We start from the raw sequence: 16,747 nt of genomic DNA, 5'->3' as shown, positions 1-16,747 counted from the left end.
CCAGGAAGGCCGGAGCCTGGGCTCAATCTTGCGTCCTCAGTACTGGAAGGCGGACGTGCTAACCACTCATTCACCGTGCCGACTCACATTTTATTTCAAAAAGAGTAAAGTGAGCGTGCTCAGCTGCCTGCAAAGTTCACAGTGAAAGGAGAGCATGCTGGGACGCTACCAAGCAATGCTGTAGCAATTGAGCCTAGCAACACACGGTTCAGTCTGTGTTTTCACAGTACAACAAGGCACAGTGAGACACAAAATATATAAGAAATGTGAGGGTACAATATGCTGATTTGAAGACTTAACTGGTTTCACAATTGGAACATCTTTATTGCTTTTCTTTTTTTTTTATATTGCTCCATTTGCAATTGTGCAAAATTCAATATTTTAAAGTTCAAATAAATAAATAAACATTTACCACATACAAGCAAAGCACAAACTTAAAAGTTGCTACAGTCACATTCACATTGCACAATATGATTCACTGAGCCATCTTCCTATTTACAGTACATTTTGATGTACATGCCAAATGTGTTCATTGGTCCATCCCTGATGGATTTAAACACTAACAGCATCTTCATTAGATGTGGGCAGGTTGATTGAATGGTGTCCCCAAACAATGGAAAATGAGGTAGAAAATGAAAACGTTGAACAATATAGGAAAAGGTGTCACCATACTTTGCAATAAAATGGGATTTTACAGTTTGTTAGCCATGATCTAAGTTCCATCTTGACGATGCAAGATCAATATTAACAATAAAAAACTACACAGAAATGTTACGGTTATATTGTGTGTGTCATAGCAGTCTGTAATCTCTGTTGAGTCAATTCTACCAACACGGAATGTAAATAGATGACAGGAAATAAGGGAAGAGCAGAATGATCATCATGTCTGAGTGACACAATTCATATTTGCATGCTGCTGTCATTTTATTTTATTTTTTTGAAGAAGTCCTCCATGTGCCCTTGTGGTGTTTGAGCCATATGATCGTCATACAAGTGGGAGTAGAGAAACTCATGGAAACTAGACATGGGCCTAATAAATTACATATCATTTGTTGTTGTGTCAATTGTGTCAGAATTCAGTGCACTACTTCTTCAACCAGCAGAGGCACTATTGCGTGGACCTAAACTAGTTTGCATCTTTAGAGGTTTGAATTCAACTATGAAAAATTGAGCTACATTCACACAATGACAACTCAGAAAATTCTGCTCAATGTGACACTAGAATGTAAACAGGGCGATCCCTTTCAAATCTTCAAAAAATATCATCTTATTGCTAATTTGACTCATCTTTCGACTTCCATTAAAGTAGTCAAATGCCCATCCCCAAGGGAAACAAATGAAATTCCGCCTAACTAGCGTAGGATACACTCTAAACGCAACCACCCTACTCCTCTCACACATCATTAAATCCACTGACACTGTACATGTCACATAAATAAATACATATTAAAACACTTTTAAATAAGCATCTCATATATTTCCTTCTCTTAACATTGACAGTCAAACATATTTACATTTACACAGTTATAAATACTTTAAAATGTGTCATAATTCTTGTTTTTTTTTTTTGCTTTTGTTTTTTTACTTTTGTTTTTTTACTTTTAAATTTCAAACTCGTTCCGACTGAAGAGATTGGCTGGTCCTGTGTCGTGTGCATGCTGTCGCACACAGTGTGTGCTTGGGGTGTGGGTTGAAGGGGTGGGTAATAAAATTGCACGTTACTGCCACCTAGCGTGACATTAGCAGCAGCACTACTTCATTTTAGTCTCCTTGTGTGGGAGTCGATGCCAGCTGTTGTGGACTAAACATGCAGTTTGTTATAATCAGCCAATGAGCTACATCCTAATTTTATTCAGCGTCTCTTGTGACACTGCAAACACTACATTTTTGGGTGTTAGCAAATAAAGTGCGGTTTGAGCAGAGGCTGGTCGATTTTCAAAAGGAATATCTTTGTACTCTTGAGGAGAGAGAACTTGGATGTGAATAGGGCAGCCGCACAAAAGGGCAAAATATTTGATTTCATCATACAAAATATATTTCTGGAAGGCAGTAGCTCAGTATAATCTGTGCTAATTCACAGAGGTGGGCATTCCGTCAATATTGACGATTGGTCTGTCAAAAATTGGCCAACTAAGCACTGACTGAAGGGGGGTTTTGTCTGTCAAAGTAACCATCAATCCGTCAAATAAATTCAACAATCCATCAGTGAAGGACGTCCCATTTTGTTGACGAATTAAGGGATCATTGAAGGATGCCCACTTCAAGTGGCGGAAACATTGACAGGCGCTCATTTTGTTGAGCAACCGGCAAATGATGGATTGACGGTTGGGCTTGAAATATTAACGGATTGACGATGACAGAAGGGTGTCCCGACTGTTGACGATTGTTGAACGATGGACGCTGAACATTCATTGACTCGCCCACCTCTGCTAATTCATATTTTGATGACATTTTTGATGGCCAATCGGTACCAGATGCCATTAATGGCCTGAATCCTTATTCACACACCTACTCCTCATCTTCATCCTCCTCCTCCTCAAACCGAGCAGTTACGTCTCTTCCCAGAGCCCGTCTGGGGTGTAGCAGCGGAGGCTGAGCTCAGCCAAGCGATGACCCCGTGTCAAAGGCTAGTGGAGGACACGGACAGGGTGGGCGAGGACGGCGGCGGGAAGTTGAGCAGCTCCAGCACAGCCACGCCCACACTGCTGCGGCGTGTGAACATGCAGGAGGCCGCCACCCACTTGTTGCTGCGCGGGTTATACTTCTCGATAGAGTTGAGACTGGAGCTTCCGTCGTTGCCTCCCACGGCGTACAGCCAGCCATCCATCGCCACCAAGTCGTGAGTGCTCCTTTGAGGGGCAAACAAAATACATCAAATGGTCAATCTCAATAATTTGCGGTGGATGGAGACAGAGTCCTGCCACAGATAGTGAAAAACCAAGATCATTATTGGCCCAAAATGTTCACAATTGTCTAAATAGTTTCCACGGCAAATATACCACACACTATGATCCCAAAACATTTTAACTTAAATTGCCCTTAAAAACACATGACTTAAAATAGCTTAATTTTGAAAAATAGCACTAGAAATGGCGCATAACCTCTAGTAGCTTCTTCTACTAGTAACAACCAAGGCTAAACTTGGCTCCTCCCTGACATACAAAGCTTGTCTCTCAGTCAAAATGTATCACTTCACCATACTTCCTTGACACCAATTACTACTTTCTTATTTAGCCAGGGCTTTGCATAACATCCAACCATTATCTGAACCACTTCTCTAGTTTAACCTAAAATATAATACCATAAATAGGTGATTTATTTTTCAGAAAATAAAGTCGTCTGGGAGGGGGTATACGGACAGAAGATTTTGTTGGATGGATGACCCTTCAAAGAGTTTGACGGAAGATTTTGTAGATGACACAGGCAGAGGGGTAGGGCGCTGTGCACGACGCCCCTCAGCAGGATGCCCGGTCCCCCACTTTGCACACTTCATTTTATTTTTGAATAAAAAACATTATTCTCAGGCATTACTACTAAAAATGCGTTTCTAATAAAACATTGGCAGAATCAGTTTTTATGCTGAACATGGTTGTTTGCATCTGCTGAATGTAATTTGCAATCAGACTTAGTTACATTTAAAGGCAAGTAATCAAAAAAGTGATTTAGTTACTTTTTTAAGATATCTGTGGCAACACTGTTGTTGGACAGACACAGGAAAACACCCTTGAGAGCCCATTGTTATTTCCAACACAGATTTATATGATGGATGGATGGATGGATGGATGGATGGATGGATGGATGGATGGATGGATGGATGGTTTTGTGACATATCTCCTAGATGTGGAGATTTTTTTTCCTCTCCATGGGTACATGTTTGGGTCAAGAGACAGATTAGAGATCAGAACTGGGTGACATTACGTACACTGTAAATTGAGCCTCCCAGCAACTGGATAATAAAAGCACTCCACAGCATGGTTTATTCATGGCGCTGCACTTGCTTCCACCACATTCTGACTCACACAAAGGCAAGCGGGTGTCTGAGCTTGTGTGTGTGTGTCTAGAGGATTGAGCGAATTAGCTGACACATCCGCAAATCCAAGATGGCTACCCCTCAAAAACCCACTGCTCCATGCCTATCTGCTGCAGCTATATTTGTCTGAGAGTATGTACACGTGCAACTGTGGGGATCATCACACACAAAGCAAGTGGGGGATTATCATAAAGTTTATAGCTTGAAGATAAAAATTTCCCAAATGAAATGTCCAAATGATGTCAAGCTATTGTTTATCAGAAATAGCAATTACAAAAAAGCTATAATTAATTATTTAAATATGAGAATAAAGTTGCAATTTTGTAAGAAAAGAGGTTGTATTTTTACAATTCTTCATAAACTCATCACTCGTAACACGGTAAGCAAAAAAGTTGATTATGTAGCTGCTATTATAAAATAAGGCCATGAATTAATTATCCCCTCACCTCACCTTATCGTAGTGGAGGGGGTCCATGTACTGGTCTGATGTACTGGTCGATCTACATTGCTAACCTCATCTACGCTCTGTGTCGTAGCCGAAAGAACAAAATCGCGGATACAAGGGGCCGAAATGACCTCCTTCCACAGGGTATGTGGGCTCTCCCTAAGAGATACAGTAGGGTGAGAAGCTTGGTCATCCGGGAGGGACGCCGAGTCGAGCCGGAGCTAGATCAGCATCTATTCCTCCGTGGCGAATTGTTCCGGGGACATCCCGCCGGCAGGAGGCCGTAGCAAGGTTTTGGCCTTACGCCAGCGTGATGTTTTTCTTTTTCACAGTAGTCCTTTGTTATGTAACAATAACTTTTTATTATTGATATTCCGTCCTGATTTTCATTGCTTTACTGTGAATTGTGCCTGCAGACAAACCTGCGGATGTTCATGGCAGACACTCCCTCCCACGTGTTGGTCTTGGGGTTGAACCTTTCCACAGAGTTGAGGCAGCTGGTGCCGTCGTTACCTCCTGCTACATACAGCATGCCGTCCAGTACGGCTACGCCGGCGCTGCTGCGTCGACTTAGCATATTGGCAATGGGTGTCCACGTGTTGCTCTGTTCATCCAGCCCAACAATTAAGAAACAGTTTTTAATGAATATTCTTTCCACAAAATAAATTCTTACCATGTCATAGAAAACGAAAACTGTACCTGAGGATCATACTTTTCCACTGTTGCAAGATGTGAGGAACTGTCGTAACCACCCACTGCATACAAGTTGCCATCTGGAGGGGGAAAGAAGCGGAAAACAATCAAAATGCATACTTGTTACATTATAACGTGAAGCATTCTGAACAACACGGGCTGCTACCGAGTGTTGCGACTCTAACATATCTCCTGCGAGTGCTCATGGCCGCAATTGATGTCCATGTGCTGGTCAGAGGGTCAAAACGCTCTGCACTGTAAAAGAACAAAGGCATCTTTTAAATATGTATCTAAACGATGATCAAAAACAAATGTTCTAGTACTGTATGTATATGTGTGTGTGTACCTATTGAGACATGAAGCTCCATCATAACCTCCAGCCGCATACAACAATCCATGCAAGACTGCCACACCCAAACAGCTCCGTCGCGTTCCCATGGAAACTTCAGGCTGCCAGGAGTTAGTGATGGGGTCATATGACTCCACAGTTGCCAGATCGGAGGTCCCATCATACCTGAATGGCATGTGGACAAATGAACACAAGAAGTGCTTTTTCATAATTGAAGAGTAAGTTGGGCCAAACTTTTAAATCAAAGGATGCAGGGGGCACTTTGACATTCTTCACCTTGAATGTATTAAACACAATAACATCATTCCATCAAGAAATTGTTTCGTGTATATTTAGTTATTTTTTTAAAAACTGCTAAGTCACAGCTTTCTGTTGAATGTGATAAGGGAAACAGTTTCTGACTTTTCAAGATTTTGAATTTTCTGTACTAGAACAGATCCACCCACATTTCCACATTCAGAACCAGAACAAGCACAATCTATAACAAACTACCAATTGCTATAAAGTCAAATTAACCAATTTTGCTTCTGAAATGTAATTATCTTTATTTACAGGGCATCATGAAGAGAAATTTTGTGACCATCTTTATTGTCACTATCATAATGAAGGACATTTAAAATGCAACGTGATAGTAGGTTAGCTGACGACTCTAAATAATCATGTGCCCTGCTACCACATCTCTCACCCAAAGACAGTTGGCATAGACCGACATACCCGTGGAAAACTGGTATAAAATGAATGAATGGGTATTTAAGTGGTGAGAAGGGTGTAGTAACAAAAGTTTACTTAACACTGTTGCCTCTCACCCGCCAACAGCATACAGTCTGTTCCCAATGGCTGCCACGCCCACCCGGGCCCGCCGAGTGGACATGGACGCCACCATGTGCCAGCGGTCTGTCCTGGTATCGTATGCTTCACAGTCTCCGTGAATGGCAAACAGGCTGCCCCCACCTGAGACAGAGGCGCACACATACACACAATGTTCAAACGAGAGCATTTTAAATTCATTCGACTGTTTGAATTTGCCTCTGACCAACAGCAAAGAGCACGGGACTGGCGCCCTCGCAGCGGCGGGGTCGCGTCCTGCTGTTGCTGAGCACGCCTCTCTGCTCGGGCATCAGATGATACTTGAGAGCCTCGATCAGCAGGTCCTTGCACTCGGAATGGTGACGCACCAGCAGTTCTGTGTCCACATTGCTCATCAGGAAGTCTCGCCTCAGCAGTGGCAGACGCACGCACTTCATCAGCTGACAGGACAGCAGCATTGTTCGGGGAAGTGAATTTTATTAAGAGTGCAGTCAGAAATTGCCTCAGGGGAGACAAAACGAGTCCTACCCATGGAACATGTGGCCGACGCCCATCTATGTCATGTTTCACCCAGCTCAGCACGGCCCGGTACACTTCCTCTTCAGATGGTACGTTCAGGTTGTCACTGGAAATCAGATCCAAGACCTGCGAGGACAGGATCAAGTGCCAAATGTAATGATTAACGGAACGTGAACAACATGCAGTCGGTTAGCAACACAACTTATCCAAGACAAGTAAAGAATAGTGTAGTGTGATATTTCTTTCCGCAATATTAAAGATTGTTTCTAGTTTTGTCCATATCAAAAATGCATGTGTGAAGTGTTTTTCCTGCAATGCTGCTGACAGATGAGCGCTTGAAAAGGATAAGCTTACACCCTGTTCGAATGCCAGGTTGTTATGGTTAAAAAAAATAAATAAATAAATAAAAATAAAAAAACAAAACAAGGAGAGCAAGATAAATCACTTCAAAACATTCTCCACATTAATGTGACTAACATGCATGACTCGTGCGAAAAAAATAACTAGGTCCATGTTTGTCAACTCAAACATGAGGAACAATAAAAATAAAGAATGATGCTCAAAATGCACTTCAATTACATCTCGTCGCTCGTGTTCTTGCTTGACGGTTGTAGTGTCATAGTTGAAGCACATTTAAATTTATTGAGACGAGGAACAGAGAGAGAGTGAAGAATTTAAAACATTCTGAAAAATCTGTTTTGACATCCACTTTCAACTACCTTTTTTTCCCTCATTTATTTATTTTATTATATAACTAAGTTTTGATGTGGTGGTCAGTTTAATTTGCACATATGACTGGATTTATGTTGTCATGTTTTAATGGTTAAATAATAAACAAGTGACGTCGTTGATGCTTGCCTTTCTTCCCTCCCCCAACCTTTTTTTCCCTCGACCCCTCAGCATACATAAATGTCACAATATCTTACTGGCACCAGGAACACAACATGGAATAATATAAGCACTTGCTTGTTAATTTAAGGTTTGCTAAGCCATGCTAAATTATATTATCTAAAGGTACATAATGTGGCTCCGTGGTACACAAGTGCTGCAGTCTGAGTGGCTGTCTGGCACTGTTCCCAGATATAGCTGAGGCTGGCTGGATTTGTTGGGCCAGAGCGGACAGCTCCTGTTTAGTCAGATGAGGGCAGCAGCCTACAGTGTACACACATCCAAGGTATTAGCCAGTCCTATAGAGGAAGGCTAACTTAATGGAATATTTTACAATAATACAACTTTTTAACATTTACAGTACCAAGTTGGTTTCATAAGTCATGCTTGGGTTGCTGCAGTGTGTGTGTGTGTGTTTTTCAACCTACAAAAAGACTAACCATTCCCATTCCTTTAAAGCTATGCAATCAACATAATTAATTCAGATGAATGGCAGTTATGCAAATGTATTTTGGGTAGCATTTTTTATTATTATTGTTCAACTGTGGGATAACATTTACATTATAAAGAAGAAATGCTCATATTTAACATTTTTATTTTGTTAAAGAACATTTGTAATTAATAAACCTGGCCACCAGGGGTGCACACATTACAGTTGGAGAATCATTGACTTCGACCAACCAGTCCATAAATCCATGTAGGTTTTCTGCCATTTGTGACGGACACATACAATGGGTAAAGTGAAAATAAACAAATACCGGTATCTATTTTATATCTACCAATCTGCAGTTTAACCTTCATTGTTTTCAGAAAATGTACCTACATTCTAATTGCAAACTCACAAATGTTTTAATGCTATGGGGCTAGACTTTAGAGAAGTTGGCTATCACTTCCTTCAGAGCAATGTAGGAGAATAAACATAAACAAATTACAGTACATAGCTTTCTTTGTTGATTCACTGAGAGAAAACATGTAGTTCTACTGAATTTTTTAAGGTGAAATGAATAGATAGATGCCTTACTTGTAAATGACAAAAAAAAAAATGTTGCCAAATTGTTGGTTTAAGAGAGAATTATACAATTGGAAATAGATTTTATCCATTCCTGGCATTTTGCATATACTGTATACATTAGATGACATTTAAGTGTTCATACTAAAAAAAAATGTACACTGATGCCTTAGCGAAGCAATCATTTTGCTGCTCAATACAAAGAGTGGAAATGACGACTTTCAGAGATGGAAACCATTCTGCAGAGAGCGGATGCTGAATAAGCTATAGCTCAGCCGAGTTGACATGCCAGATGAAATGGTCTGTAGCAGCTGGGCGGGAAGATAAAACTAATAGAGATGATGATTGATACACTTAGTTGAGGAAGAGCAAAACTTTTTTAAATGAATGTTAAGAATACCATTACTTTATCACGCTCATGTTCACACTTTCGGCTCCTTTCACAAGAGGTTTGTGTGCATCCAAAAAAAGAGAGGCTAGACAATCCTCATTAGGATGCATAACTGCACCTGCACCCACCTGTTTCAATGGCAGCAGCATGAACTCCTCTGTCTTGGACACCTCCACAAAGTGCTGCAGGACGTACTTGTGCGCCGACTTGAGGAGGTCGCTACAAGAGTGCGTGTCAGCAAAGCCTCGAATGCCCAAGCAGTTGGAGGGGTCCAGCTGGCTAAGGAGGAACTTGCAGCAGGCATCTCGCACCCCGTTGAGTTGCAGTAGGCTAGCTGCCGGAAGCAACGTCTGAGGAAGGATTGCAGGTGGAAGTATCCCGAGTGTATTCAATGCATAGAGATGATTGACGATCTAATCTGCAGGTTACCTGAACGTTGCCCTCCCCGACCACGATCTCCGCTGTGTAGGTGTACTGAATGAGCTGCTCCAATGCCTGGGGGTCGATATCATGTAGCGTCACGTGGGTCTGACGACTCTCTGACATCTCATCTATGTAAGAGTACACAATAACAGTAGTTACCATCCATCCATTTCTATACCGCTAATGTGGGTCACAGGAAAGCTGATTCCAACTGGCTTGAGATAGTGAAGGAGCCACGGTCGCACCCATGTTTACTGTGAGGTAGCACTTCTGACCACTCACAGCTGCCCAGATCTGTTGACTCGGCTAAGATGATACTACATGCATGTTGTTACGCTCATTTGTTGCCAGCTTTAGAATACCTTAATAAATATACGACAGCAATTCTAAACCAATAGGAAAATTCTGTTATCACTGCTGTATATTTTAAATACATTGCACCACACAACTAATTTACATATGTAGAGGGACCAAGGGACAGCTCAAAAAGGTGACTGGGGTCAATTTGGAGATTTGCACAGCTGCTAGAATCTATATTTTTTCATTTGCGTAACAATCTACCCCAAATTAGTAATTCAATCATGCATTTATTAGCATGACTACTATTATTATTACAGTATGATTATTTTTACTATTAAGTCACTTTTTTTGCAGAAAGCCGTCAGCAAAGTTATTATAGTTAAAGGCGTTGTCTGCCAGTTTCACTCTGGAAAAGACACTTTTTAAATACAGGATTTAAACAATCAAACTACTTCTCAATTTACAGATCAGGGCTTGTCTTCATTTCTGGTGGTGAGTTTGTCCTAAACCCGCACCCCCCCAGCCTGTATTTTGCCATTTTGTGTTTGTTTTGTAAACAGCGGGACGTTTCGGGGGGGGGGGTCGCAACGTGTCGGCTGCGTGACGTCACTCCCGCGGCAATTTGAAAGCACGCACAGATTCTTTCTTTTTTTTTTACTCACTCATTCACACATGTAAGCTTCTGTGAGTGAGTGAGTGAGTGAGTGAGTGAGTTAAAAAAAAAAATCCGTGCGTGCTTTCAATTTGCCGCGGGAGTGACGTCATGCAGCCGACACGTTCACCCGGCCCCGTTTGCGACACACGACCCCCCCGCTCTGCGATTGGCTGGAGGGGTGTAAACACTGTCTTTCCACAGATACGTCCCGCTGTTTACAAAACAAACACAAAATGGCAAAATACAGGCTGGGGGGGTGCGGGTTTAGGACAAACTCACCACCAGAAATGAAGACAAGCCCTGATCTGTAAATTGAGAAGTAGTTTGATTGTTTAAATCCTATATTTGAAAAGTACCTTTTCCAGAGTGAAACTGGCAGACAGCGCCTTTAAAAAAACAAACATAACTGAAACATTTTACATTTATAGAACTAACTACAAATAACTACAGCAAATATGTCCTTCATTTTCATCTTTGTCAATTAATTTCACAGTACATGAGCTTTCAAGGATTCATTTTGAATTTATAAATGTATTAAGTATTTATTTCTGTATGGCCATACAGAAGAAGGAATACTAAACAGTCATTTGGGAATTGTAGTTTACAGTACTTAACTACCTTATTATATTTATCTTGCACTCCATAAATACGGTAGTCAAAAGAAACAAAACTGATGCCCAAATTAATTTAAAGAAAAAAAAAAGGCTAAAACGAAGCATTCTCGAAAAAAAATTTTTTTTATGGAAAATAATTATTTAGCACGTATTAACATAAGTTTATACTGAATTGTGGATTACTGTATTTTCTTTAACAATGGGCTTTGACACATTGACACATTTCTTGTACATGAAGCACTAACAAAGTGAACTTGACTGATAAGCTTCCTCGGGAGAGACTGCTTGCTTTCCTGCCTAGCTGACCCTCCTTTCTCCTCCCAAATTCCTAACTAGGCAGCATAAAGAATCTTCCCATGATCCTTACTGAGCACTCTCTCACAGACCACTATCTTGTATACTTCTCCGTTAAACTTTTGTATATTTGAAGATTCAAATATAAAGAAACCCAAAAGGTAAGTTGTTTTCCAACACAGCCTAAAAACTAAAACTAACTTAAAATACAAAAGTCAAAGTGAAATTAAAAAGTCACTATAATGACAAATCTAAAACTATTATAATTCCCTGGCTGTCAGGTGTCACAAGGCCCATCAACACTACTTTTCAAATAACAGCATTACTACGTCAAAAAGCTAGACAGACTATGAAAATGGGCACGTTAGTTGCTGGGTTAGACCAGATGAGGCTTGGTGTCTGGATGTCTGGAGGCAGTTTACCAGCACAATGGTCTTGTATGGTGAGGAAATGTGAGACACACAATGACACTGACCACCTGCGTCCCAGACAGGAAGAGGAGGCAAAAAGAAGTGCATGCTGCTTTTAGGGGATTATGTACACTGTGCTAAACTTACTGGTAAACATGGCGTGGAAATAAGGGCTGCAAGAAGCCAGCACCACTTTGTGCGCCTTGATCTCTTTGTTGGAAACGTGGAGCACGATATCGCACAGCAGCCCGCGCTGTCGCATCCTGTTCATGGACACGAAGGAGTCGTGGTAGTGGCGCTTGGAGTTGTGCGAGATGCTGTGGCCGTCGCGGTTCAGCAGTTGCATGCCTCCCTCCATCATGGTGTGGCGGTTGCCGGCTCGTGCTTGTGCCGCACTCTGGGCAACTGAAAGATTGATTGTAGTTACCTATAAAACTACAGTATAAAATATCCTTTGTCATCAGTCTTCCACCTGAAAGAGCTTAGTTCATCAGCTGGTGTTATGACAGATGTCCAGAACAATCACTGCTCTTTTTGTTACTGCTGTATTTCTCATGGTGACAGCTATGACAGGACACCTGTCAGCACAACAGAGATCCAAGAAGTCCGATCATTAATTGCATGCTGATTAAAGCCAAAGCACCAAAATTGTAGGTCTACATAAATGCAGTTTCAGTATGCACATTAATACTTGAATTATAGTTGGACAAGGGAATGTAGCTCAGTAATGACTTTTAATTCAACATTTTTGTTCTGGTAAATATTCACACTGCATTAACTAATTCAAGCCTAATAACTACGAATTTGAGCTGAAAATACTATAACAAAACCACTGTGAAGAGCTCTTTGAATGGTTTTCTTTGCACAGTGAAAAATTTGATTGACACTGTCAGATCATCATCATTATTATTATTGTTGTAGTTTGTGTCAAACTGCACATCATATAGAGATAGACCGATGTGATTTTTTTTCTGGGCCGATACCGATTACAAGTAGTCAAGGATGCTAATATTTGGAGCCGATATACTTTTTCACGAGAAGGGAAAATACTGGCATCAAAATTTGAAGAAGAAGAAAAAAACCTAAGTAACAGCTCTTAATTTTAAAGCATATATTTATTGAACTACTTTTAGGGTTAGGAAGATATTGGAGTTAAAAAATAATAATCTTAGTCAATAGACCCTTCCAGTTGACGTAACTTTATCCAGAATGCTGAGCGACCGCTTACCCTCTTGACGGACAAACATACCGTAGAAAGACACGAAGGGAACAGAGTTTTCGGTGAACGATTCGTCTAAACATGACAAATGTCCCAAAAACGTCCATAGTTATCGCGACACACTAGAACCAGCCGTTCTTAGCCGGTATTGGCAAAAGCTGGAGTTGGAGGGAAAGATCCGTATCTACTTTCACCACCAGCCTGGGCAAAGCAAGCCACAACGTTTCCCCAAGTAACTTATCACAATATTTTAAATTATCTCATTGTGAAGAAGAGTGCCTACATATGGGAGGACTTTGACGCCATCAGAGGCTGGATTCTTATAACTATTTTGTGTCTGGATGGGTGAAGGATGTCGGCTGCGTTAAACACGACAATGTTTGTCTCGTAGCAGCAAATGTATGTTCTATTTATCTTTTGGTTGAGACGGGTTACTGGTGTAAAACGTTATTCATTAAATAGTTTGTGTCCGGATAAACTCGTCTTGCTGTACGTCCGTGGCACCTCCCGGAAGGCAAACATCCCATAACAAATGAATGTAGAGAGCTTGACTTTTGGCGAGCGTTTTCGTTAAAAGGTGGTAAATATGTCAAGTGTCATTAATAAAAATGTCCCGAGTAAGACCCTACATTACTGCGAATCATTGAAACCAGTCGCTTGGAGCCGCTATAGCTACAAAAAAAAATTAATTTGCTGGGGGTCAAAGTGGAAATGGAAGCCTAAGGTATGTTGTTTTTGGTTGAAACAGTACGTCGATCCTATTTATGGCTGGTTTGAAGTTGTTTTTTGTATGCCTAAAGAAGTGGGACAGTAACAAATATGCAAGGACATTAAGTGACAATATGAAGCAGCATTTATTGTTTTGAGTTTTTTTTGTATATGCTCCTTTTTTTTAGTTTTTTAGTTTAAGTGATATGATGTGCAAGAATCGCCATTGGTTTTTTTGTTTAGTCTTACAATTTTTGTTGTTTATATTGTTGCCATGTTCAGGCGTTGCATTCTCTACAAGTGTATGTCTATAGTAATGGAAATAAAGTAAAAAATATATATATAAATAAATAAATAAATAAATAAATAAATACTTTCATGATGGAAATTGTCATTCATTAAATCGTTTGTGTCCGGTTGTGTCGTCTTGCTGTATCGAAGCATTCGAACTATCTTAGCCTGCTAGTTGCTAACAAACAGACAGCACGTTGTTTACTACACATTCCTCAGCAGAAATCAAGCCCGAGTTAAAGTATTAATTGTAATAATCGTGTTGAATAGGGGTGTTAAAAAAAATCGATTCGGCGATATATCGCGATACTACATCGCGCGATTCTCGAATCGATTCAATAATAGGCAAAATCGATTTTTTTTTTTTTTTTTTTTTTTTTTTTTAAGGATTCACACCTTAAGCATGGAAGAATGTTATATGAACGGAACATTAAGCCTTAATATTTTATTTTAATGCTGTTTAAACATGAAACAGATTACAACCGCTATAAGACTGAAATTTCAGATAAATAAATAATACATTTTCATATAAATCTTACACTCTACAAGCTTACTGATTAGTATTTTCTAAATTTGAATGAAAAAAAATCGCAACAATCGACTTATAAATTCGTATCGGGATTAATCGGTATCGAATCGAATCGTGACCTGTGAATCGTGATACGAATCGAATCGTCAGGTACGAGGCAATTCACACCCCTAGTGTTGAATCATTAACTTTTTGTCAAAAAAAAGTGATTGTTTCACTAAAGATAATATGGCTCATTCATCACGTCTGCCTCGAATTTACAATCAGAGGTTAATGTTATGACCAGCTGTATATGGAAAAAGAGAAAAACGTACTTTTTGTGGGTGCAAAGCAGTTGCGTCGTAGTTTTGCTCGCAGTCGCGCGAGCCATCGTGCTTGCCTTTCACTCCTCACTGTCTTCCGTCTGGTTTCGAATCCCTACCGGGCAGCCGAAAGAATGATCTAATCCAGTGGTGGCAAACTGCGGTCCTCGAGGGCCGGTGTCCTGCAGGTTTTGCAGATTTCCCTACTCGAAGTGCAGCTGATTCCAATTAACAGGCTCGTTATCAGGTTTCTGCAGAGCTTGCTGATGAGCTGATCATGAATCAGCTGTGTTGAAGAAGGGAAATATCCAAAACCAGCAGGACTGCGGCCCTCGAGGACCGGATCTCGCCACCCCTGATCTCTGTTTGAGCTATTAGACCATCCGTCGGCCGCGCACAAGTTCACCATAGCATTGGTAGCTGATTTATCAACTGTTTGACCTATTTTGTAGCTCACTGATTGTTTTCTAATTCACTCGCATTGACGCCCTGACCATCACCGCTAGGGGCGCACTTCAACGTGACGTCACACTGGAAGGGCCTATAGACATCTTTATTTTAACTAGCTAACCAAAAGTTCCAGGAGCTCCCAGAGGCAGTAGTTCGCTTTCAAAAATTAAATAAAACGTAAGCAATTGTTTTCTACAGTAATACAGCATAACAAAATTACAAAATATCTGAAGTATTACATTTTTACTTATCTTAGTTTTAATTTCAAACAAAAACAGAAGGCGCAGAGTTCCCAGGGTCAGCACTTGGCAGCATCTCTGAAAATTGAAATAATTAGTTCCCTGAAGTTAATACTTTTTTAAATGGATCTATCTATTATGATCCTTATGATTCTCAAAATAGCCAATGACGATATTCGTCAAAATACCGAATATCGGTCTATCCCAACATCATATTGATGCAGATTATATTTTGACCCTCAGATGTCAGGGTAGCCAAATTATAAACACCACTGAGTGTTATTGTGCAGTTGTACACCCCTACAAACTATAAAACTTTTAATGGCTCTCAAATGTGGCACATTTGTTAAGAAAAAAATTAAAGTACCACGATTGTTACACCTACCAAGTGGGACGAGATTTCTTCTCCGCATTTAATACACTGCTTGCATCGTATGTGGTGCATGTGTGTTTGTGTTGTGGGGGGATAAACAGAACTGGAAAAGATTAAATGCAGTCACCCACTGCAAAGAATTGGGAGCGGGGGGTCCATTAAAAGCAAAGAGCTCAAGGCTGAAACTAAAACAAACAACATGATCATTTTTGTTAAAAAGTAGATTTGGTTGGTTTCTTCTGTGACACCACAGTTAATAAGCCGCGCATCACATGCATCAAACACTAATCATGTTCTGTTAATATGGAGTTGGGGACAATCTTAATGCCCATGGAATTTGTCTCCGAACCTTTAGCTGGCATCCGCGAAGCTCTGACAGCATATCCTAATGTTGGCAACGTAAAAATAATACTGTACAACAACACATTCATAACTATAATAATGCATATTTTTTTCAACATGGTCAGTCATTATCCACAGAGAACATCAGCTATCACAGAAATATAATAGGATATTCTCTCTTTACCGGAAGCTTTGTTGCGGTTATATTTGCAATTCGTGTCTCTCCAGAAATGATGTAAGATGCGCCTGCAGCTATCGCAGTCAGGATGGTTTGGAAATCGGCTCCTGTAAAGAGCTATCTGTCCATATTCGTCTCTAGCACAGGAAATATTAAATAAATAAAAAAAAAAAAGCCTGAAAGCCTGTTTGGTGTCTTGTCTTGCATTGACGTCAATGCAAAAAAAAAAAAAAAAAAAAAAGTATGGACGCTGACATGGGACTGTTAAGGTAGAACAGACAGTTCTCTT

The 16,747-nt window shown here is 40.4% G+C and overlaps 1 protein-coding gene across 3 annotated transcripts; it reads right to left on the bottom strand.

Moving 5' to 3' along the window:
* Positions 1–300: 300 nt before the first annotated feature.
* On the bottom strand, positions 301–16,681 carry klhl17 (kelch-like family member 17). Of its 3 annotated transcripts, XM_077514971.1 has the most exons (14): positions 16,465–16,681; positions 14,889–15,643; positions 12,300–12,405; positions 11,975–12,232; positions 9,561–9,682; positions 9,260–9,481; positions 6,853–6,969; positions 6,551–6,764; positions 6,324–6,468; positions 5,515–5,682; positions 5,335–5,423; positions 5,175–5,248; positions 4,898–5,079; positions 301–2,849 (listed from the first exon to the last, which is right to left on the bottom strand). In XM_077514971.1, exons 4-14 carry the CDS (start codon positions 12,186–12,188, stop codon positions 2,621–2,623), a joined length of 1,776 nt encoding a protein of 591 aa, XP_077371097.1. In that variant the 5' UTR covers positions 12,189–12,232; positions 12,300–12,405; positions 14,889–15,643; positions 16,465–16,681; the 3' UTR covers positions 301–2,620. The 3 variants fall into 3 exon arrangements, with proteins under 3 accessions (XP_077371097.1, XP_077371096.1, XP_077371095.1); XM_077514970.1 differs by lacking the exon at positions 14,889–15,643; XM_077514969.1 differs by lacking the exons at positions 12,300–12,405; positions 14,889–15,643.
* Positions 16,682–16,747: the final 66 nt, after the last annotated feature.

The sequence above is a fragment of the Festucalex cinctus genome, chromosome 2 (assembly GCF_051991245.1).
Source record: "Festucalex cinctus isolate MCC-2025b chromosome 2, RoL_Fcin_1.0, whole genome shotgun sequence".
NCBI lineage: Eukaryota > Metazoa > Chordata > Actinopteri > Syngnathiformes > Syngnathidae > Festucalex > Festucalex cinctus.
The sequence above is the reverse complement of the archived record's forward strand: the minus strand, read 5'-3'. Positions and strand labels throughout refer to the sequence as shown.

What these genes read in the sequence shown, in the direction of transcription:
- klhl17 (XM_077514971.1), bottom strand. Translation starts at nt 12,188, where the DNA reads ATGATGGAGGGAGGCATGCAACTGCTGAACCGCGACGGCCACAGCATC. An exon ending in AGACTGTATGCTGTTGGCGG is followed by an intron (nt 5,683 to 6,323) that starts GTGAGAGGCAAC and finishes CATGCCATTCAG; the next exon opens with GTATGATGGGACCTCCGATC. An exon ending in GGAGCTTCATGTCTCAATAG is followed by an intron (nt 5,424 to 5,514) that starts GTACACACACAC and finishes GTTCTTTTACAG; the next exon opens with TGCAGAGCGTTTTGACCCTC.